The sequence below is a fragment of the Trachinotus anak genome, unplaced genomic scaffold (assembly GCF_046630095.1).
Source record: "Trachinotus anak isolate AG129_WGS33_773 ecotype Australia unplaced genomic scaffold, CSIRO_AGI_Tana_v1 ptg000004l, whole genome shotgun sequence".
In the NCBI taxonomy this organism is placed as follows: Eukaryota; Metazoa; Chordata; class Actinopteri; order Carangiformes; family Carangidae; genus Trachinotus; species Trachinotus anak.
This window is the reverse complement of record NW_027273855.1, coordinates 19,513,544-19,538,121: the sequence shown is the minus strand read 5'-3', so window position 1 is coordinate 19,538,121 and position 24,578 is coordinate 19,513,544. Positions and strand designations below refer to the sequence as shown.

The window sequence follows — 24,578 nt, the reverse complement described above, 5'->3', positions numbered from 1 at the left end:
GAAATAAAGCCCATAAGGGAAAGAACACTCTACCTCCATGGTGGAGGTTGTATCATGCTGTGGGGCTGTGCTGCTGCCTCTTTTACTGGAGACACTGAATGTATCAAAGGAATTATAAAATCAGAGGGTTGCCAAGGCATTTTAGAGTGAAATGTGTTACCAAGTGTCAGGGAACCAGGTTTGAAGTTAAGGTCCAAAGCTCACATCCAGCACCATCCAGCAATGGTTGAGAAGGAAAAATTGCATTGTTTTAAACTGGCCAGCAGTGAGTTCTGACCTAAACCCCAAGGGTACCTATAATGTGTCTAGGATACAGTTTGTGTTTGTTTTATTTCACTATTATCATACATTCATAAATTATGATAGAATAAGAAATTAAGGTGTTATGAACTTAAGTGTGCTTTCTCTGCAATAACTATAATGAAATGGCAATGCAGTAATGGCTGCCATGACGGAGTATTGATATCTGCTGTTTAGTGTGATGACAGATGGTGACTTCTGGACTTTAATGGTTAAAGACTCACTGAGTGGCATGAGACATTCCTACTCTTGTGTTTTCTACTGTCACATATGAGTTGTTACAGAATGTGGTGTCTTTGAGTTGTTCCGAGCCAGTGTTTCCACTCAAGAAATAAGAGGTCTTTCAACAAGGTTACAGTTTTGCGTTTTTGTGGATAGACAGCTGGTTCTTAGCTCCCCCCACACTTGCACTTCAAATATCTCTCATGCCCCTCAAGGTTTTGAATGGAGGCTCTGGTTTCAGATTTAACAAATGGTGTCAAGTTTTGGTTAAGATAAATGATCAGTGATAAGGGGAGAAAATCATTGGCTTCAATCAAGAAAGAAAATTTTTGGCAAAAGGAGGACGTTTTATATTTTAATTTGAGCACAAAGCTGAGAGGACAGACAACAAATCAGGTTACAGAGCAACGTGAGGCTGTCAACATTTATTCACTCATCCCCATGAGCATACAGAATATTTACCACAAAGAGAATGTATGGGGATGATTGTGTATTTGTTTGTAAGGATACATCAACAAGTCAGCGTGTTTCTATGCTTCGTAGACACAGGAATGCCTGTCAAAAATGTACAAAAACACAAAGGACAGTACTGTGCACCCTGTGGCAGCCACACCGACTGCACTGTATCAGCTACAACAGTAACACATTTAAATTCTCATTGAAATATATCCAGTCATTACTTATTAGCAGTACAATAAAAAAGTCATTATCAGATGTATCTGAGAAGTGTTTCTGCAGTATTTTTTTTACAGACCTGTTAGTGAGAAAGCAGAATGTTTGCATCAGTGTGTGGATGCTATCTATCAGTGCTCACCTTTTTACTAAGAAATGAATAATATGCCTCATGTTGATGATGTTAGATGCTCTGTTGAACCCTGTAAAACATACACTATATTTTATTTCTATAAATGTCACACAGGCCTTCTGTTTGCTGTCATATTTATGCAGCACTTTAGCTTCTAGTGTTCCTCTCACATTGTGCAACCTTAGAGTCCTGATTCATGTAATGGAACTGCCTCTCTTTTCCTCAATAAAGAGAGGCATCAGCATCTTTCAGCTGGTCTGCAGGGCTCATTTGAAGGGGCCTAGGGCACAAGATGCCTTATTTCTCCACAGGCTATGCTTCCTGCTGATAATTATCCTACAGGCTTTGCACAACAATCCAACATGTTCTGCTCAACAGTGAGCCGCCTGTGGATTCTCTCCAGCTGTAATCCATGATTCTTGTGTCTTTAGGGGATTATATGGGGGTGTTTCAGTATCTGACTGCAGAAGTTGCTGGTGTGAAGGATGTATTACGAGGGGCTGTGGACAAGAGTAGATGAGATTAGTCACTTCTACATCACCATTACCCTCAGTAGCCAAGGGAAAAATAGACTAACATTAGAAAAAACATGGTACTGTGACTCTTTGGCCATATAGCCTTTGTTTATAGTAGAGAGACAGGTAAATCAATTGAAGTAATATAGTATGCTCATATGCCAGTGTTTTTATCCACTAGTGGATACAATCTGTGAGGAAGGCTAATGAAATGGTCTTGATTTGTTATCTTGTGCTAATGTTCTGTGTGTAATTTATTGTTTTTGATATGCACTGTTTTGCACACTTCTGTGGCTTGGCAGCAAATCTCTGTCATTGGGCAAATGTTACTTGCTTCATGTACCCCCAAAAATCTATGCTTACATTTATAGTCTTCATTTTGCTGGAGGTTTAGGGTAGGGTGTACCTACAACTGTATGTAATGCAGGTCTGTCATGCTTAAAGAATTCTGTTTGAATTGTCAACTGTCTTTGTTTCATGGCTGAATTTCCCTTTATGACTTTTGATACTCACACCTACAGTAGGAAGGGTCAGTCTTGTAAAGTCATTTGAGAAAGGCGTTTACCCCCCTTGTAGATTTGTACCCATAGTGTCGCAGTTTTTACCCAAGATGTCCGAACCCTCTGCCACCACACCCATATCCAGGGGCTTCAGTGGCAGATCTTTAATAAAGAGTGAGCCTCCTGCAGTGTTAGTTATGTTTTAGAAAGGAGAGATTGGAGGTTTGAGGGTGTTGTAACAAACAGCCGTCTCTCTCCTTGCTCTCAGTGGGAGCTAAGCAGTGTGATGGATTAGGCATGAGGAGTGTCCGCTGGTTTAATGGCAGGTCCAAGGCAGCCTGAGGAGATGGTTTTAATCATATTTGCCTCCTCATTACCCTCCTGTCTGCTGCTGTAGTGCTGCGCTGGGATATCAGTGGTAAACCCCCCATACAAGAACAACACACTGCCAAATACTATACATGAGAAACACTCCCTATGAACTGATTCCATTTCAGATTGCTCTATGTTTACGGATACACACTGATTGGCAGCCCTACTCACAAAAGCTGTGTAAATACTGAATTCCCTTGATAGACGTCAGTAGGAATTCCATGTAAATGATGCTAAATTATGTAAAAGTGTTAATAATTACACCCAGACCCATTCACCCAATTCACCCAATTACTATCGTGTGAATGTCATGGATTCAGATCACAGACTTAAACATGTTAGATCTGTTGTATCACCAAGATAAATTGATTGCACACAAAAAGAAAGTCCTGAGTGTCTGACAGTATTTAAGAAACAAGAGTTTTGTGATTCAGAGTTAGCTTTGAGGAGCAGTGGCTTTTCCAATATAAGCAGAGTAGTGACCTTGACAACAGCGTGTTGGGGATAGACAGCTGGTTCTTATCTCCAAGGAGACCTGCTGGAAGTCTGCTGTGTGACAGTGATGCTTATCATTCATTTAGCCACGACCTCATCCTCCTTCACTAACATCTCAACAAATGCGGTCTCACAGCATCTAAATCCTGAAGGAGGAGAAAGAAACATTTTTTTTTTCATACTTTAATGACTCTACTAATCCTTGAACTGCATGTAATTTACGAACCGGTAAAGCTTGATGGCTTTAGCTTGATTTTTTTCTCTCTCTTTTGTCTTGGGTCCAGTGTTTTTTTTGCTGTTGGGGCTAATCCTGTTGAGGTTTTTTGTCATTGTTTGCTTCAGTGTTCAGGGGATTTAGCTATAGCAGCAGCATCTGAGTAAAATGAATAGTTTAACACTGAGAAGATTGGTGGCTCTTGCAGATTGTTCTTACTTCGGTCATATCTTAGTCATCATTTGGACTTACTGTATGTCTCATAAAATGTGTTCATTCTCTCTATTAGCTTATCCTTTTGTATTTTCAGGGAGTGCATCGTTCTTCCAGGCCTCTCTGTCATTTTGCTCTCTTTTTATTTTTGATTTTTTTTATTGTAATATCTCCCTGCTTGCTGCCGTGAGCTATGTGAGTGGGCTAATTGCATTTCCAGCAACCTTGTTAATGACAATGTTGTAATGGCTTTCAGCTATTATTGAATTGACTTTCAACATTGCCATTTTAGTTTACACAACTGCCATTTGCTTAAAAGCTTTGCCTGTATACTTCTGGACAAGCTGGCAGGGTTTAATATGTGCATGTGATAACAGGTTTAATGCTGTGAATAAAATGAGTTCCCAGAAGACTCCATGAGGGCAGATTTTTCAAGTGTGTTTTGGCTTTGGTGCCATGCATATTATTTTATGAAGTGTGCAGGCTGTGTCACTGTTGTTTGTCATTAGAAACTGTATATACTTATGATTTAGAAACTTTTTCAGGACAACAGAAGTAGCACTTAGACACAGAGACATCACAGTAGTTCAAAGAAGGTGTTTAATGTAGCTTTGTAGTGATGAAGATTTGAGGAAGAGGGGCTAGAGAGACTGGAAAGCAGGACAGGCAGCAGTGGCAGTCAGTGGGGTTGGCCCTTATGATGGACTGCTGAGCTGAGTTGAGCTAGGCGAGGCAGGTAAGTTGGGAAGACAAGCAGAGGTGAACCTGAGGCACAGGCAGACAAAAGTTACACTAGATTAAAAAAAAACACCACAAGGGAATTCATGCAAGAAAAAACAGACGTTGGCCAGAGTCTTGCACCATGCAGACTGAACTGAACAATCCAGAGAAGACTGGAGTGAGGAGCCGGGGTTTAAATTCTGCATGTGCTTGTTGAGTCAATGAGATGATCAGATGGAGGTGCACAGGTTGACTGGGAGGAGGAGGAACTGGATAGCCACACCCAGAGAGAGACAAACAGGGGACAAGCAAGAAACACAGAAAGGGGAGCAAAACAACAGAAACACATGAGGGAAGGAAAACTAAAAAATACCCAAAGGTCCATTAGAGGATGTTTGTGCTTATTTCTTCACCCTTGAAGGGCAGCGACTATTCCTTCATATAAGTCAACCATGAACTGCAGCAAATATTGTCTATCTTTTGCAAGTCTAATTTATTTGCAATAGTTGATATACTTAATAATTCTTGTGCTGAAATCAGTGGATGTGTTGGCATCTTTGTAACTTGTTTATGCCCAGTAGCTCACATTAAAACTAATGTAAATGATCACACATGGACCTCACTGAACTCTATCACACTTGAATAACTTCCATCTCTTTGACTGAGTGCGCCTTTGATCCAGTGTTATACAATATACACATACATACACACATACACAAGTACTTACTCAAAACAACTTGTATCACTAAATGCAGGACTAAAGTTCAGTGCAATAAACCATGGAAAGGAGCAGGGAGCAAACTGAAGTAATGACTTTTATCACTCTGTGACTTCACCAAGACAAATCCAAGATCGTTCTAAAAGACACAGTTCATGTTCTCACCTCTCTCCTTGCTCTTCTTCATTCTCTGTTTCCTTCAGTTACTGATGAATAGAAAAGCACTCTAACTATTCAGACTTGTGCAGTAGCAACATTCGTTTCACCTTTTCACTTGTTGCCCACTGAGATTCAGAAAAGATATGTTTTCTTTTGATATCCTGCTGCACATTGAAATTTACATAAAACAGAGAAATATAAAACCTTCAAGGCTATCACTGTATTATTTTTCTTCATACTGGGCATTTTATAGGTTAGTTTACTAATATTCACTTTGAGTATGTATCACATAAACATTTGTGCATTTTTATGTGCAAAAAAATTTGTTTGTGTGTGTGTGTTTTTTGTGAGGATGTACCATTCCTTATGGTTTTAAGTGCGTGTATGTGTGTGTGTGTGTGTGTGATTGACAGTGGTGCCTGTTGGGTGTGACAGTGAGACAAAGTGTGCTGATCCCTCTGCTGGCCCTGCATCACTTCATTTCTCCTCACTTCACTCTCTTCATCTTCAACTCTGTATTTATCTTGCTCTTCACTCCACCGGGTAAATACGTCTTAGTTTTCTTAACTTCCTGTCTTTTTATTGTCCTCCAAGTGTTTTATTGCCATTAGCCATCCCACCATCTCGGTATAATCCTTCTCCCTCATTCCTTGTCACCATGGGAGTGCTACAGTTCTCCCTGCAGAGGACAGCAGAGAGAGCGGATAGTCATTATGGAACAGCTGTGGTAGGATAGTTTTTCCCTCTTCAGCCTTGCACAGTAGCATTGCACCTGAGCAAGGATAGATAAAGAGAATGAGAGAGAGAAACGTTTGATTGTCAGAGCTAAAAGAAAAACGCTAGGAGGCCCACCAGTTTTCTGAGATCATTTGAGCTTCACCAGGACTCATTCACTTGATCTGTTGTTGTTGAGCTGTTGTCTGCTTGGCTTTCTCTTTCCAACTGACTAACCATTCTTTCCACACACTGGGCGATTTAAGGCTTCGCTGATACGATGATGGGCCTCAGGTGTGTCCAGGTCTAAAGTGGGATTTATTCTTCTGCATCAGGGTGTTTCAGTGGCTCCTGGAGGTTCTGTCAGATCGAATGTGCATCTCCAAAAAAATTCAATTATGCTGCAAGAGGTACAGGGAGACCACAAGTGCTGTGATTGGGCAGCTTGGACTGCATGTGTTTTCTCTTACATGTTTTCAGCTCTGGTGGAAGAAGTGTTGACTGTTATAGTGAAGTCAACATGGAGTAAAATGAGGGAAGGCTCAGTAATTCTGTTTTTTTATTAATGCTATAGATAGCTTTTGTCATCTAGTAAAGAAAAAACATTTGTAAGGCAAGGCAAAGCCAGTTTATTTATATAGCACCATTCAGACACAAGGCAATTTAAAGTTTTTCACAGAGGCATGGAAATACATTAAAAATAGAACATTAAGATGACATTAAAGTAGCATTCAAAAACAATAAAAACAAATTTCAATGAATAAAAATATTTAAATAAGTGATATAAAGATGCATAAAAGCAGGTCAGAAACTTAGAACACCATTTTAAAGGAAGTACTGCAGTGATAAAAGACAAAACAAGCAAATGCAAACATGGCAAGATTAAAAATATGTTATATATGTAATTTATTGGTAAGATGCAGCAAATAGTAATATTTTAAGCCCTGATTTAAATGACCTGATAGTTTCAGCAGATCTCAGGTATTCAGGAAGCCTGTTCTACAGGTGGGGAGCACAGAAACTAAAAACTGCTTTACTTTGCTTTGTTGTAATTCTGGGAACACTGAGCAAACCTATCCAGGATGACCTGACAGGTCTGGATGCTTCATATTGTCCAAGACTGGAGATGTAGTTGGGCCCAATACCATTTCGTTCTTTACAGGCTTCTTTGATACACAGGAAGCCAGTGCATTGATTTAAGGACCAGTGTGATGTCTTTCTTGTTAGTGAGGATGAGCTGTGACTCTCTGGCTGACTGACTGACTGACTGACTGACTGACTGATCATATTTCTGCAACTGGTCAGCTGGCTGCCTTGTCACTGAGTTGGAGTTTCTAGTGCAAACAGGTTCTAATAGGGGTGTTTTCAGCCTGCAGTGTTGCTAACTTACCAATTTCAGAGACTTTTTCAAACAAGACTGGGTATAAACCTGGTACGTGTATGGATGCCAGCCGGGGGCTTAGGGCTACACCTCTTATTGCGGGCAGTCTGCTGAGCCAATCAGGTTTCCTGGCTGCTCAGGAACTGCAGGGAAGCAGAGGAGTGCTTCCTATACAGTGAGCTTTTCTTTCATTACGTGTACCTTTATTACTAAAGGAGGCAGAGGAATAACTCAACATCTGACATACTGAGCTGTGAGAGCAGGGGAGAGGAAGAGAGGGAGGGAACTCATTGGTAACTGTTAAAGAAAGTAGCTGATTTGAGTAGTATGTAAACAACAGAAACACCAGCAACCAGAAATAAGACAATACAGCAACAAAATCCCTGTTCAGACATAAAGGGTTTCTGCCCACTGAAATGCTAGAGGGCTTTAAATTTCTAACAATTACAGGAAGTGTTGAGTTTGTATTAACACATAATGCAGAAACTTTAACACGGTGAGACTGAAAATGAGGCTTTGCACTGAAATCCCACTATGACCAGTTCTACATATCAAACAGAGGGAGTTAGACATAATGACCTTCCTCTAATAAAAGGCTGTTACATTCTGGAGTTGGACGTAAATAAAGGCTATACTGTCATGGATCCCAGACAGAAGCTTTGAGCTGTGTGAGAGACAAAACAGGAAAGATAGTCTGTCTCAAGCTACCCTGGTGGCTCACCTGGTGGAGCTTACTCCTTGCTACAGTAGCCCAGGTTCGAGTCCAGCCTGCGGCACTTTTCTGCGTGTCCTAACCTCTCTAAATCTCCCCAACTTTCTTTCCTTCTTTCATGATGACTGTAATAAAGGCAAAAGCCTGTGAAATAACTTTACAAAAAAGAAAGACAGTCTGTCTCTTCTAACTTTCTCTCTGAGTGATCACTTTATATGTAATTACAGCCAAAATCACAGCACTCATTGTCTTTGATTTATGTTTGGGGATGGTGTCAGATGACCTCCCAGTTATAAGGGAGGTGGTCCAGCCATATACTGTACTAGGTTTTAAGACCTGAGAAGACACCATTACAATAGTCTAGCCTGCTGAAAATAAATGTGTTTTTCTGTGTCCTGTTTAGGTACAAATCCTTTAATTTTTACAGTGTTTTTAAGATGGTAGTAGGCTCATTTTGTAGCTGTCTTTATGTGGCTGTTGAAATCTAGGTCAGAGTCTATAACTACACCAAGATTTCTTGCTTGATTTGTAGATTCTAGTGGCATTGATTCAAGGTGAGCACTGATTTTTTATTTTTCTTCTTTGGGGCCAAAACAAATATTTCATTTTTTCTGGGGTTTAGTTGCAGAAGATTCTGTCACATCCACTTATTGATTTGTTCAATGCATCTATTCAGCAAATGTAAGGGACTGTACTCATTTGGTCACTCTGTTATGTAGAGTTGTGTGTCATCTCCATAATTACGGTAAGACTATGAATAAAACTATGAATAAATTCCTACACTGGAAGCTACTCCGACAAGACCACTGGAATGTGTTGACAGAGAAGACTATGTCTGGCTTCAATAGGCTGCATAAGACTGGACAGTGTCTTCCTTCAACAACTGTAGCTCTGTTCCGGCCCTAAGGCTGGTGTGTGTTGCTGTTTTTCATGATCTGCTACAGCGCCTCCACAAGTGCTTTATACAAACTCTCAGTAAGTGATCTGAAGGAAGCATGTATACACACTTCCTATTTGCTTTATGTTTTTAATTGACTCTGTGTGTCAAAAATGATCAAAAATAGTAATTGTACAGCTATGTGAAAAAAATACAGGGCAGTTGTCATCGCTATGAGGGGATGTGTGATAATGGAGCTTAATGTAGAAGGCTTCACTATTCAGCACAGCATTCATGCGAAGCCATTGCTTCATTGCTGCATGATTTCACATGATCCCACCATGTTTATAACAATACAGATACCTTTGAGTCCATTTTTATTCATTTTTAATAATAAAGAGCAATTATAACATCATCACTTTAATTTTCAGTGAGGATTTTCACTTGATGTATTTTGATTTTAATTTTGCTTTCAGAATTCAGCTGAATTGATACGCTCAACGCACTGAAAGCAAATGTCTTAAAAGCTTAAAGGTTGCACACAATCCCACAAGACTGGCTTCACCTGCTGCATTCTCCAGCATCCTAGAAAACAAAATATACAGAAATAAAAATAAATGTATGAATAAATTGTTTATTTACAGTAGAAAAACCTTGAGTGTAAGGACAAACAGCTTTTAGCACACCAGTGTTTTTTTTTAAACACACAAGAAGTTGCTTTTCGTTCTACTTACAGTTGTATGAAAAAGTTTGGGCACCCCTTAGGAAAATCATTGCATCAGTTTGTCACTTGCTGAGCTTTTGAAGCAGCAACTTTATTTTAACATATGTTATACCTTATGGAAACAGAAACATCTCAGTAGTGAAATCATTCTCATTGGTCCAACAGAAACATTTTTATGTGTATTTAAACAAAAATAGGCATGTGCATAAATTTGGGTACCCCAAAGAAATGATTCCATTAATATTTAGTAGAGCCTCCTTTTGCTGCAAGAACAGCCTGTAGACGCCTCCTATAGCTACAGACAAGTCCCTGAAGTCTGGCAGGTGGTAGTTTGGCCCATTTCTCCATACAAAACGCCTCCAGTTCAGTCAGGTTTCTTGGTTTCCGTGCGTAAACAGCCTGCTTCAAATCAATCCATACATTTTCAATGACATTAAGGTCTGGGGACTGGGATGGCCGTTCCAGAAGATTGTGCTTGTGCTTCTGCATGAATTCCTTGGTGGATTTTGAACAGTGCTTAGGATCATTGTCCTGCTGAAAGATCCAACCCCGGCGTAGCTTCAACTTTGTGACAGATTCTTGAACATTCTTGTGACGAATCTGCTGATACTGAGAGGAATTCATGTGGCCCTCAACTTTAACAAGGTTTCCAGTCCCTGTGCTAGCCACACAGCCCCATAACATGATAGACCCTCCACCAAATTTCACAGTAGGCAATAAGTTCTTCTCATGGAATTCAGTGTGTTTTTTTCGCCTCTTGTTCTGACCAAATAACTCTATCTTAGTCTCATCTGACCACAGTATTTTTTTCCAAAATGCTTCTGGCTTGTCCAGATGTGCTTTTGCATACCTCATGCGACTCTTCTTGTGATGAACACTCAGGAAAGGCTTTTTGCGCATCAGCCTTCCAAAGAGCTTTTCCTGGTGCAAAGTACGCTGGATTGTGGAACGATGAACAACTACACCATCAGTAGCCAGATGTTCTTGTAGTTCTCTGGAGGTGGTCTGTGGCTTGTCTGTGACCATTCTAACCATCCTTCTGCACCACATTTCTGACTGTGGAGACAGACAGTCCAAACCTTCTTGATCATTTCTTGTACCCTTCTCCTAATTCATGATAATGAATTATCTTAGTTTTTTGGTCAGTGGAGAGTTGTTTCGATGCCCCCATGTTGCCACACTCTAAAAAAGAACCTAGGACAAGCACAACCAGCAATTGCCTCTGTTAAATAGCCTTTTTCATGATTGGTTCCACCTGTCTTTGTAATTGAAGGTCTCACAAGCTAGTCAAAGCAATTCTGTGCTGCAGCCTGTCAGCTATAAATCCCTACAGGTCTTGAAATCAATGTGATTAGAAGGGTGCCCAAACTTTTGCACATACCATTTTTTACATTGTAATTTATCATAATAAAACTATGTAATGCTACTCTGAGAATTTTGGTCTGGAAAACACTTAAATGTCTACATCTCTGTAGGAAATCAAATCTTGTTGCTGTGATCTTCTTTTATAAAGTTAGAGCAAATTATCATGAAATCTTAGAGGGGTGCCCAAACTTTTTCATACAACTGTATTCAAACACTCCTAACTATTATTTGTATCATCTATTCAGTGTAGTTTCCATATGAATAGGTCCATGGCAGACAGAGTGTTTTACATTTCTATATGTGGTTAGCATTTTACCCAAGGGGCAAAAGAAATCCAGTGTTATGTAGTGGCACTTAATATTATTAATTTAATCAAATAAATGCAATGAACAAAGACTTCTGATTTTAGATTTAGATGTGTCTTAATGCCTGAAGGAAGGGGGGATTGTACCAAAATTGGCAATGACATATTCTGCAGTTAATGTCTTCACTTGCTCATTTTACTTCAGTGCATTTGCTTTTTTGAAATATGCGTTCACAAATTACTTTTCCTGGAAATGTTAACTGCCTGTTGTTCTGACAGTCAGACTAAAAGCATTGACCTTTACACCTCACTAACATGTCTTTTTTTTTTTAGCTTTTTGTCGTATATTCAGAATAGCAAGAATAGGAAAGCGTTTATGTTTCGCATTATAGTTAAGCCCCAAAGTGTGTTCTGACTGAATGAATAGGATGGAGTTACACAGTCTTGCCTGAGGTCTATGTAATTCTTTCTCTCATGCTCAGACCTAGTCTTCATTATTAAGGTTTTATAGAGAAGTGCACTGAGGGTGAAAATAAGAACATTTGTCATGAATATTTGTGTGCGTGGGTATATGAAATAGTAAGCAATAAACAGTTATTAAAAAAAATGCAACAATTCATCAAAACATTGTCTGAAAGCTATTTTGTTTTACAGAGATTATTGCGTTGGATATTATTATGTGGTATAATTTATTGCAACATAAGCACCTAAAATGTAGATTACAAGACACTGAAATAATATGCTACAGCTGTTAAACCTTCAAATAGTGAAGTTCAGTTTGAGACTGACTACCAGCTGTACCTCCTGTGTCTCCCTTTTCATCCTTCCAGTTCCAGTTCAACTTCAGAGCATCTATCGCAGTAATAGCATCTGGTTTCACCTTTTATCTAAATGAGTGATTTAAAGTTGAGTATGTCTGTTCTCTTCTCCTTCCTTTGAGAAAAAAAAAATATTTAAAAATAAATACGAATGAGACAAAAACAATATGTGCAAAAGACCCTGATAAATTTCTGATCATACACTTAGCAGGTATTTTTGATTTCACTGTTTAAAACAGTAACAAAAATAAACAAAAACATTTAGTTGTTGCAGCTGTTGTTATTTTGATGCTGAAGCTTCCAGCATGGGCTCTCTCTCTCACTCTCTCTCTCTCTTTGTGTTTGTGCTGATTATGGAACATGTCAGTCTCTTATTTCTTTCAGGATATTAAGCAGAGTTTTAAGAGATTGTCACCTGCAAAGTATCTGTTATTAAGAAGAGTGGACACTCTTCATTACTGTTTTTCACACAAACAATATCTTTGATGGAGGACATGCTGTTAGATTTATGAAAACTGTGGACTGGATGAGGGTTTAGGCAGTGGAGATGATACAGTATTAGCTTAAGGGTTTTATACCTACATTATGTAAAGTGGGCACTTTTAACTATTGTGTCTTTTTGAATACTGTAATCAGCCTAGCCAAAGCTTAACTGCTCATCATGGCTGATTCATAGAGATAAAGAGGATCCAACAACACAAATCGTGGAAAATAATAACTTAGTATTTTGTAGTGTATCATAATCAGACATTACATTAGTGGCCTTAGCAAAATGGGTTGAATAATGGGCAAGTAAGGACACCACAGTGACTATTCAGATGAAGTGTTTCCTTTTATTCTTGTGATCATCTGCTTTCCCTTCCCTGTGTCTCCTTTCATTTTCCCCTCCAAGACACTTTATATCATTTGTACTGAAGTGTATTACATGCAAAACATGTATCCTTTATTTTTGTTCTTAAAGATTCAGCCTACTCCAGATATTGTGTAAGCTACCTGCTAAGTAGCTTACAAATGTGGAGAGGAAACAATGGGACAAGGTGATGAAGAGAAGGGCATCAAGAAAATAGACACCAAGTAAAGATACGTCAAGGGTATGATAAGGAGAAAAAGAAAATAAAAATGGCGGTCAGGAAAGTAAAAGAAGTGAAATCTCTTGTGGACAGCTATGGGAGAGGTTAAAAAAGGAGAAGAGATGGGGAGGAGGATGGAGGGTGCTGCCACTTCTCATCCAGCGTCTGATCTGTGGGTGGCAGCGATGACTGATGGAGAAGCACTCTAACTGAAGGTCATATCCAAAGCCCTGCCATTTTAGACTGCCACTGTCACAGGGGAAAGGATAAATAAAGCTCACATTGTCGTGTTTATTCACCCCACTTTCTTTGTGGCTTTGTCGATGGAGGAGGCAGAGACAGACAGATGAGGCAGGATGGAGAAAATGGAAGATAGGAATACTAATAGATGATTCAGAGATGTCTAAGTAGGATTTGTGTTATCATTTATTTTACAAAAGAAATTCTCATTCTGACATTCTCAGATTAATATTCAATTTTAATAAGAAAGACTTGATCCTCTTTGTTATGTGTTATACAACACATACACAACACTGCTTCAAACTGCTGATTTTTAAATGTATTCCTGTTATTCGGTGATTTGACTTTCCTCCAGACATCGCTACAATAGGGACAGTGAGTGATGGGAATGAAAGGATAGCTTTTCAAATCCAGCTAAGTAGGATTTTGGTTATCACTGTGATTATTTTTTACAAGAGAGAACAAACAATGATAGGAGTTACATAATCATTTGTCATTTGTCATCAAATCATGTAAGTACAACCCAAATAGGGTAAAATAAATTCCTGGAGGAAAATAAACTACAGCAGACAACATGTTTCTTTGCCCAGATTGTCACAAGGCTTAAGGACAGCAGTCTGTCACCGCTCCAATGTCCCTCCAGTCTGGCTGGGACACAGAGCTATTCGTCTGGCGCTGGAACCAGAGCTAGAGCCGACGGTTCAGACGGGGTTGTTTTCCCCAGGCGGGGCAGAATACTCACGGCCAGACGACCTCGCTGCCCAGCCTCTAATATCTGATCAAGAACCATCTGCTGAGGCTGCCAGAGCCCACACACTCCCCATACCCCTGACCTCTCCAAGGAGAGCCCAATGGGAAATCAAGCTGTTAGCAGGCTATTAGGATGATTCTGATCACCATTTGAAAAGAACTGCAGCACAACAAAATTATATTATCATCACGGGGATCTCACTTTTACTGCTATGTAAATTCAGGACGAGGCATGGTTCTGCTCAGCAACTCCTGTGCCCTCCCTCTGGTCTGCATCACCCTTTCTCGCCTCCATGGTAAGCATGTGATCTGCCATTTTCACAGTTCTTTATCCCCGCCTCACCAAAAAAAAGCAGTTTTGGGCATCTATTAAATCAAAATACTATAAATTTAATAATTTAACTTCAAGACTTGTGCACACAATGATACAATCAGCGTGTAATCATTTTTTATTGTGCAAAGAAAGGCCTTGTAAAATTCAGACCTAGTGGTGAAATGCTCTTTATTAATATCTGGCAGTGTTTACAGTATTTGACACTGACGAGATGCTTTATGAGTTGACATGTATTGATTCATATGAGAATAAGCATGTATGCATCACAGAAAGTATGTAGAGGATGTCATAAGTGCAGTTCACATGAAGTTTTAATGGCCTTTGCAAACAGTTTCTGTTCTTAGTGTGTGTCATGCAGCACCATTCGCCAGGCCTTGATAACAGTTGGTTAATGGGTAATGTGCTACACAAGAGTGATGCTGCACTTTCTGTTTTCATTTTGTTGCTGTAGTGCAGTAATTAATCCAGCTGAACCCTTTGTGCTCACAAAATAAATGCTTTCCATTTTCATTAATAGACAACTCATTAGTACATAATGAGCAAGAAGGCAGCACTCCCCACTCTCCCTGTGCAGTACATAGCAGATGAGCATGCACTACACTCAGCTAATTAAAACCCAGGATTGTGTTCTGTCTCCTTGTTTTCTTCTCTGGAAAGGGCACAGGCACGTGCTTTTAAAACATTAGTTTCATGAATTATGGTATGTTAAAGGTCCCACATTGTAGAAAGTGAGATTTCCATGTCTTTTTTTTTATTATAAGGCAGATCTTTATGCTATATAAGGATTGTGTAAGTATCAAAATACTCAATCCACAGAGATTGAGTATTAAGAAACTGTGCATTAAACCGAGCCATCAGGACTAGAGTAATTTTGTAATGTCACAACAAAACAGTCACCGCCCACCTGTTCCACCTGTCCCACCATCCAACCGTCCTTCTTTCAACACAACACTAATCGCTCATTCTGTCGCTGAGCTAGCAAGCTACAAGGTAGAAAAAAGTTGAGGGAACCCTGCACAAACGTTGAATGTCAAGAAACCAATACATTCTTGCACAGCCTTCCCAAGGATAGTACTATTACAACCCAGTGGCTTAAGTTTATTTTTTGTAATACGAGAGCATTTTAGTCCTAATATGACCATCTGTTCGGCTCATTGAACATTGGATTTGCTTTTAGCGGTGAGTTTTACCAAGCTACAGTAGTAGGCTACAGCACGTTATCTGCACTTGTCTCGGCCATGGATCACTTAGAAAACAGTCAGACAATTGGAAGAGAGGCTCAGAGACCAATATAAAATGCTTAGTTCTTTCTAGAGATCCAGAGTGAAGCATGAGATAGGAGATGTAAAACTACATTCAGATTTTTCTCGGTCCTTAAAACCAAAAATGTATCTTCTTATCAACATCAAAACTTGAAATGAAACACCAGAAAAGTAATTTTTTGCATACCAGAGGAAAGAAAGACGCAAATATGCGACGTCAGGAAGAGTATATTCATGTTTGCCTGTATAGTATGTTGTACAACAACTTGGGATTGTAAATTGCAAACTGTTATTATAAGAGAACACTTGCTCATCATTCATATTTTTCAATATCAGTTCATTTTGACTTTATTTTGGCGCTTCCTGCTATGTGTGACATCTTCACGTTTCTTTTAATCACCTCTTGTTACTGGTAGAATAACTGTGGTGCTGAACAACTGTGGGCATTTATGTTGTTATTTCCCCAGGAGTGGAAGTTGGCACTCACTCTTAAGTAATGTTAGGGTGTTTAAAAAAGAAAACATGAATTATGTCTATATCATGTGAGTCATATGATTTATAGTCCTCATAGAATCCTTAACATCCGGGTCAATGGTCACAAGTGACTGGTCTCAGACAGTGGAGTCTTTAGTTCAACGCTTCAACTATTGAGCTGTCACCAGAAGTGAGTGTGATTAAGTGATGAACAGTTACAGTGTTGGAATTTATCCTAATTACATTAAAGTGATGGTGTATCAATAGTGGTAAATCATCTGAAGATAGATGTATTTGTTTCCATTGCAGTCTGCACACTTTACTGCACATGCAGATACATACAGTATATAACTATATACTTCTGTGTATGCACAGATGCAGTCACACTCACGCAATAAGACTATTCCTGCATTGCAACCCTTTCCAGTGATGATATAGTTTTCCTTTATCTTGAAGCAATGGTTAACTGTAGGAAATCCTGACTTCATGATCTTCTTCTGTGTGTAATTGAAACTATTCCCAGAGTGGACTGCTGGAAGGCCACCACTTTAAGAGGCCAATAGAAGACAGGTTTCCAATACCTGTCTAATTCAATCAGTTTGGGATTTTTTACTGTATGTAAAAGATCAGGTGGTGATTCTTTACCACCCACACAGCACTTAGCATACATTCACAATACAAGAGAGCCAGCACGCATCTACAGTCTCACCTGTGAGCCTGGCTACTCATCATCTGTAATGGACCATGTATATTACAGGATGGCAGTGACTGCTGAGAGTTCTCTTTATCTAACAATGTCTCTTAAACCTTGTGTTGGTGTGATTTTTAATGCAAATCATCCACTGCTTTTGTTCTATGTTCCCATTATCTTTTGCGCTCTGAGTTTAATGACCCAAGAGCATCTGAGGACCTCTGAAATCCAACTGTGCGACTGAAGAGATGCAGAGCAGCAATTAGAAAATGAACTTTCTTTCCTGAAATTCCCAAAAAGAGAATTTCTTACAGTTTTAAGAATGCAGTCTACCCCATAGAAACAGCTGCTCTACAGCATTTGTGTGGCAAATTTATCCAGCTGTCCTCGCAACAAGGGTCCCATGGGGGAAGTGTAACATGGTGTTTGTAACAGTAAACGATGTTCAAAATATGGAAGAAGATTTTTTGAGAAATATGAGCTTAAAAAAAGGGGGGAAACAAGGAACATTTACACCCTTAGCTAAGTGATACTATTTTGGAAGCTACTCTTATAACTGCTGATGATAGTCATCACTGTCATCATTAACTAAAATTAAATCCATCAGACAATGTTTACGGCTCCAATATAGCCCGGTGGAGGTGTGCAAATCCTTCATTTAGACATGCAGTAAGGGTGGAAAGAAACAGCTCATTGGTCACAGAAAGAAAGCTTTCTCCACCATATTGAAGCTTGCCTTGTGAACAATCTTCTATATTTTGATGCTCACATTTGACAGATGGTACAAATTATGCCAAACTGCAAAAAAGTGCTGACAACTGATACTGACATCTATGGTACAAAGTATTTGTCAACTTGTACAACACAGCATGTTTTGCACAGTTTGGCAACATTTGTGTTATTTATGATGAGTATAAAAATCCAACTTCAGCTTGATAGAGAATCATTTTTTCTTTCTTTTTCTCCAGTTAAGTGAATCAGTCTCCTCAAAAGTTGACAAGAAAAAGACTCTCCATCCTCTTGACACATGAAGTCCAGAGCACCCTTAAAGTTAAATTTTTAAAAATTACAATGAAATGAGATGATGACGTAAAAGCTGTAATTGCTCCTTCAACTAGCCGCTGGTTACCACTGCTGCCTCCTGTGTTTAAAAATATGAATTTCCTTTCACTGAGGCAGGCTGATGTGACAAAGCACAAAGAGGATGGTTGGCAACCACATCGGGGAAAATAAAGGAGGAGTTAATTTTACCAGTGCCTGAATATCCCTGAATTATATGACGCATCTTCACCACTGAACAAAGGTATTAAAAACGGGCCTGAAGCGACTGAAGCTGGGTTCACTAATTCAAGCACAGAAACTTCCCTATTTGCTTTACAGGGAATACAATAAATGTAGTCTGTTATTTGTGCAATTTTAAACTGACAGTTTTTCATGTTATGACGTTTAACTGATTGGCTTTCAAGTAGATGTAATTTTAATAGTTAATGAATGATAAATATGTCATCATGAATATTCTGTAACCATGCCTGATTAGCTGTTAGGATGTCTAAAATGTGGTGTAGTGTTTGCCTCTTGACCCGTTCCTTTCAAACTACAGAATTGTATTACATGGCGGTCTAATGTAAGAAGGCACATGTTTACCTAAAGTCATAAAGAATTATCTTGGTGTCAGTCTTCCTCTTCATTGCTTCTCTCCTCTACTTCTTTATGTCATCCCTGTTGACAGTGAAAACAGCCAACATGTAGATTTTTATGTCCTTGGACATTCTTTTGGGAAGCCTTAACTTTACTATGCTTGCATACATTCCTTTGCAGTGGTAAAGCTGTATTGACATATGGCCTGTTTTACATAGTACTCAAACCCACGGGAGTACGGCTGTGGGAGCAGGGGCACATCAAAACGCCACTCACATGTTCAGTGAAAATTAGTCGCCAAATCCACATAAGCCAATGATAGCTGGGAAAAAATGCAATAATCAATGACGGTGGTTTTCTGTACCTCCCTAAAACGCAGAGTTATTTATCTGTACTTACACCAATCAGCTTGATATCTTTGCTCCAACCCAACAAGTTGTATACAGGAGAGAAGTGCTTCATTTTGATTATTTATTATCACCAAGCTGGTATGTGTTCATTATTTATCATTATTAAAACACTGTTAATAGAGAGCATGTTATTACGTTCTCTTCAAAATTCTCCCCTACCCAAATATATTTTATCAGAGTGCACATAGAGAAAGCAGCACACAGTGTGTAGCACCCTGCTGTTTACCCCAGGTAGCTGTGCAATTAAATAATCCATAATTTAAAATTATGCCTCATTATAATACATTTAAATCACATTGAGGTTGTGTTTTCTCCAGCTTTGTGTTAAGGCATTGCAAGGTCTCTTCCAGAAAGCTTCACATTCCACAGTACTGTGTTTAACTCAGATAAAATTACACTGATAACAGTAGATTTGTTTCCCTTCCCCCATTAGTGTAATGTTATTATCATTTTAGGTAGATGTTGAAAATAAATGGAAATTTTGAATGAACAAATCAGGTGTAGTAGTGACCTCAGACAAAACATGTAGTGACATCTCTCTGCTTTTCCTGTTTTCTGAAAATGTTTCATAACCTTTGGAAAATTACCATCTACTTAGAGGAGTTAGCCTTCACAATTTTAACAACGTCTGCTTGTGCTACCAGCACTCGCCAGAGCATTTCTGTTTGACATACTGTGGTCTTTCTTTTACGTAACAAATGAGAAAAAAGTAGGACAGGGGCCAGTAGTTATGACATGTTGGATAATATTTTATTGGCTATGTGGCTGCCCTGAGGGTTTTAACAGTGGTGAGAGTTTGTAAGCCTTTGGGGTGAAAAGGAAATGGACCAAGGATTTTCTTTTAGTGATAAGGTTGACTGCGCTGGGCTGTGAGAGTGCTTCACTAACTAATTATTTGAAGCCTCCTCTCAGATTAGGGTAGACATGCAGAGCTTATGGACAGTCGCATAGCAGACAATCAGACCATGTAATAACCAGAGGGCCAATGTTTGCTCAAATCCACTGTAACACCTTACAAAACAAAAGTCTGTAAAGCCCTAATGCTCAGTCCAATCCCACGCCACACTGCCTTGATAAACACCGATGCCACCCCCACAATGGACGCTGTCTTTACTCTGGCAATTAGGCAGAGCTTTGGATTATCACTTCCTCAGCCCAGTACACCACAAATCCATCCGGATTCAATTATTCCCGTCCCATGTCTGTGGCCAGTTGGGCTTTTTGGGAAACTGGCCAGTAGAGAAATGTTCTAGAGGATTTGAACTGCTGAAAGTACAAAGCTATAAAAAAAAAGAGTATTTTTTCGTTGTTTTTTTATTTATTCTTCAGTCCCTGCAAGTTTGACATGTCTATTAAATAAAGATGAAACCGTAGGAGCTTACTAACACTGTCCTGGTAAATATTTTATAGGAACAATGAACTAAATTTACTGTATTTTTCTCCTTCACTAACACACGTCTTTCCATTTGGGTTTTTTGTAAATGTTCCTGTTGTATAAAAAACATGTTGCAGTACATCCTTCCCGCCAAGCAGCCCATGTTTTGATCCATGCCTTGTGGGCCAGGACTGTCTCTAGTGACTGTCTCTGAGTAAGAACCTAAAATGCTTATGGAAAGGATTTGATTTGCTCTGTCTTGCTGCACCTCAGTGGCATTATTTGTACTTATTAGAAAGCTCACTCAAGGTAAATTGTGTAAGAGATCAAGGACGTCCAGGGGTTTGGAGACTCTTATCTTTCTACTAGAGGCCTGTCTTCGATGTGTTTGCTCAGATACTTTTTTTCATCCACCCAGTCTCTCTTTGTGGATTGGAGAAAAGCTGCTGTGCGCATTTGTCTGTGTGTTTGCATGTTCAGGTACAACTAAGTGTGAATAAGCATGGTAAAGTGGATATTCTTCACAGGTCTGAGATGAGAGACCCCCTGGTTGTGTACCCCCACTCCCATACCCCCCACCCTGTCATCTCTTATGTTTTAAGAGTCTGCTATACAGTCGCCTGTCAACTCCTAACTCATACTTCTGTGTCTCCTCTCTTTTATCTACAGATACCACAGTATCGTCACAAAAAGGTAAGACAGCACTCAATCAGTCACCTGTGGATCCCCATGCATTTTCAGATGGGTGGCGGTTAGGTGTGTTGTTCTGTGTGTCTGTGCAGATTCTCAGTTTTTGCTAATGAGATGAATAACATTTCCTGGTGTTGTTGGGGCTGATTTGAAATTGAGTCATGCAGTGTTTCTGTCACAGAACAATCTGTTTGATTACAAAGTCAATCACTCACACCTACTGACACCTAGACTAAATTATCCTGCTATTCCGCTATGATAGACAGCCCACAGTTTGTGTTTATGCGCTGCTTTCTGTAAGTCTTATGTTCAGACTAATCACAGTTCTGTTTAGACTCCTCCACACTTTCATGTGTATGTTAATGTGAGGTTGGGGGAGGTGATTGTTTTGCATAGTGGCTCTTCAGGGAGAGACGGGAGGTGTTTGTAGGAATGTACCTGTAGGCTGTTTTGATGATGGGACCAGACAGTCAAACTGTCTAAACAGCTCCAGGGGTCTTGTTCTGAGTGGCAGCCTGCAGGTGTTGCACCAAGCAGTCCCATCCCTCTGCTCTTCACAGTGGCAAAACAGGGTGTGTCATGCTCTGTGATTGCAAAGCAGAAGCAGACAATCACTCAGGAGAACTCCCCGCTGATTTTGTTGAAACTTTCTTTGGCCCCCTGCTGTGCTTATAAGAACTTGGGCTTTGTTTTGTACGAGCTCATACCAGAGCAGAGCAGAACGCAGGTGAAAATATTTTCATTGTCACCTGGGTCTGATATAATGTGCACAACATGTACATTTGAAATAACTAAACAGCAGGAGTGTGTCTTTGGGAACATGGTGACATGTTTCACCTTACATGGCTCCAGATCTGTTGAAGCCACTTGTAGATACAGTGCAAGAGGCGTTGACAGACTACATCTGTGTGACAGGTTACACTTAGTATCCCCTCACTTGCACACATACACACTGTTGTGTATGTGATGACTATTCGGTGTGCGATGCTGTCAGATGGGCCTATAAAGGTAAGTGATGTGGGTTGCCCAAGCCTTGCTCTCTGATGAATGTTGAAGGGGAGCAGAGGCTGGCTTGCCGTACATCATCCCTCCACAGCCACACTTGCATACATTTCTGAATGAGAGGGAGATAAATAAGGCCATGCAACCCTGGCGGTGAATGAATGCTCACCTTTGTTAGCCTGTGTGTGTCCACGTCTGCCCCGGACTTGTGTGTTTGTATGTCTTTCTTCCCATCCAACATGTACAGTTCAAATCTGTTTAGTCAGAAGTCTTAGTCCCACACATTGAGAGTGTCATGGAGAAAAATAGCCTGGGGTATTCATTCCTACACTGTGAGTTATAGATGGCTATGCAGCTATGACAGCGCCATTGGTACTGAAGAGGCATGGGGCCTTGAGGCAAAGATAATGTACATAAACCATGTGTTTGCGTCTGCACATCTCTTAAAAGACTGAACATACAAGTGTGTATGTGCGTATGTTCGTGTGTTTTTCTGTGTGCCTGAGGATGAAAGATGGAGAAAGCGGGACATGTGTGTGCACTGGCAATGCCAACAACCCGCAGTCTCAATCCGTCACTATTCAACACGAGAGAGGTGGGTCTAACACCTGTTTAAAGAGAAGAAAGTGATAGCATACGTGTTAGACTGAATGACTGCATGTAGTATTTAGGGGCAGGTAGTATTCAGACTGTAGCTAAATAACCTTTACTGTTGTTCCTCGCCAATATCATGATTAATACAGAACCTCATTATAATGTGACCTTATTCTTTAGTTCTTTACTTCTGTGGAACATCCCCACTATCTGCCCCCCTGCCATGACATCCTTTATCCAACACCTCTCCACCCCCTTAACACTCTTCCTCCCTCTCCTCTGCCAAATGAAGTATATTTATGGCACCTGTGCTGGAAAAACAGTCTCTAGGAGACGTCCCTCTAATTTCATTTTCAAAATGCCAGCAATAAATTTATCAAATGGGCTGAATCGAATTGGAGTCACACACAGTGTCATCCGTCATGGGCTGTCCCTCAGGGGCCTGTGGGCGTACTTAAGCCAGCCAAAAACCTCTGCTGGCAGAAGAAAAAGACTGAGTGAGAGGGGAGTAGGGCCCTGGTAGGAGGGAAACCAGATGAATGTACTGGGGAAATATGCTGAGAACAAAGATCAGTGTGCATATCTTTATGTACTTAGATGCATATGCACAAGCATAGATTTGCTTGTGCATGAGTGTATATGCGTATGTGTGCACAGAGGTCGATGCTAATTCTTCAGCACACAGGAGCCTCACGCTGCAGTCTCAGTTAAGCACTTTGGCTGTCGATGTGCTGGCGTAATAATTGATTAATTGCAACACAAGTTAATTGATTGTTTTGCTCATTTTTGCATTTGTAAATCCCTCACAGTTCAAACACCACTTTGAGCTTTATCCCCTCCCCTGCCTCTGAAAACTCCAGGTTCACACGCTCTGTGCCCTCCCATTCCCCTCCCATTTCTTACTTCTTCATCCTCTGCACCTGACTTTGGCACCTTTATCTCTCTCTTTAAATGCTTTTGTCCCTGCTCTCCTTTTGTTTCACCTGTCTTTCCCTCTGCCTATCTTTCCTTCTCCTCTCAGCATTTATCACTGCGCAAGTTAAGCCAGGCGTGAGTGAGGGTAAAGCAGCTTAGTACTAACAGGGCTAATGAAGTCAGGCCCTGTATTCCTCTGACGGGGATCAGTGGCGCTACTTTGTGAATTCTGTCAGCATTTAATGATTAGATGAAACATTCAGACACCCGCTACGAGAAGACAGGCACACTGATATGTGGTAATACCCAACTGTGGTCTCTCTTCGGCAGATCCACAAACACTTATGCATGTGCACGTATTCGCTACACAGGCACATACAGGACATACATCCCCTCCCACTTCTCCCACTTTGCAAAGGTGCTGATTTATGAGTCAAATATGGCATCAAGGGTATACACAGCAAAGTGAATGACAGAGAGATTCAGAGAACGAGCAATCTGGCTATTGATTCCAACTATGTGCAGGAAGGTGGAGAAAAAAGCAAGCTGCATGAGAGAGATTTACCCCTCGCCTTGATGAGCAGATTGTAAACAACTCTACACACGCTATTCATGTTGCATGCTGTGATCCATGATTTTTCACTGCTTCTCATTTCTGCTAAAAAAGCATGATAGATGATCAGTCAAAAGGCCAGCATCTCAAAACCTTTTTGAACATTTCAAGATTCATCTCTGATTCATTCTAAATCCTATTAGATTAAGTTCTCCTTCTCTGCACCCACGCATGGCAGCTTAATGTGTGCCCGTGCTGGAGTGTGTGTTGTTCGTATGTCAGCAAGTGTGTGAGTGTCAAAGTGGGAGGGTGTTTGTTTGCGTGTTTAAATGCTAAAACTGAGAAATGGAGTGACATAGGCAATGGTTGGGTCAACAAGCTGCCTGTTTGTCAGAGTGAAAGGGTGCGTACGGGGGCTCGGCTGCTTTTTGCCCCATTAGCCACACGTGCTA

The 24,578-nt window shown here is 40.1% G+C and overlaps 1 protein-coding gene across 4 annotated transcripts in view; it reads left to right on the top strand.

Moving 5' to 3' along the window:
• The window catches only part of LOC139620821 (cadherin-4-like), a 399,662-nt gene that overhangs the window by 254,242 nt on the left and 120,842 nt on the right, over positions 1–24,578 (top strand). For all 4 annotated transcript variants that reach the window (XM_071476746.1, XM_071476743.1, XM_071476747.1 and 1 more), the window contains one exon: positions 21,042–21,065. Coding sequence is in view for 1 of the 4 variants with exons in the window: in XM_071476743.1 (XP_071332844.1) it covers positions 21,042–21,065 (24 nt within the window). In the remaining 3 variants the exon portion in view is untranslated. The remainder of the gene's footprint in view (positions 1–21,041; positions 21,066–24,578) is intronic.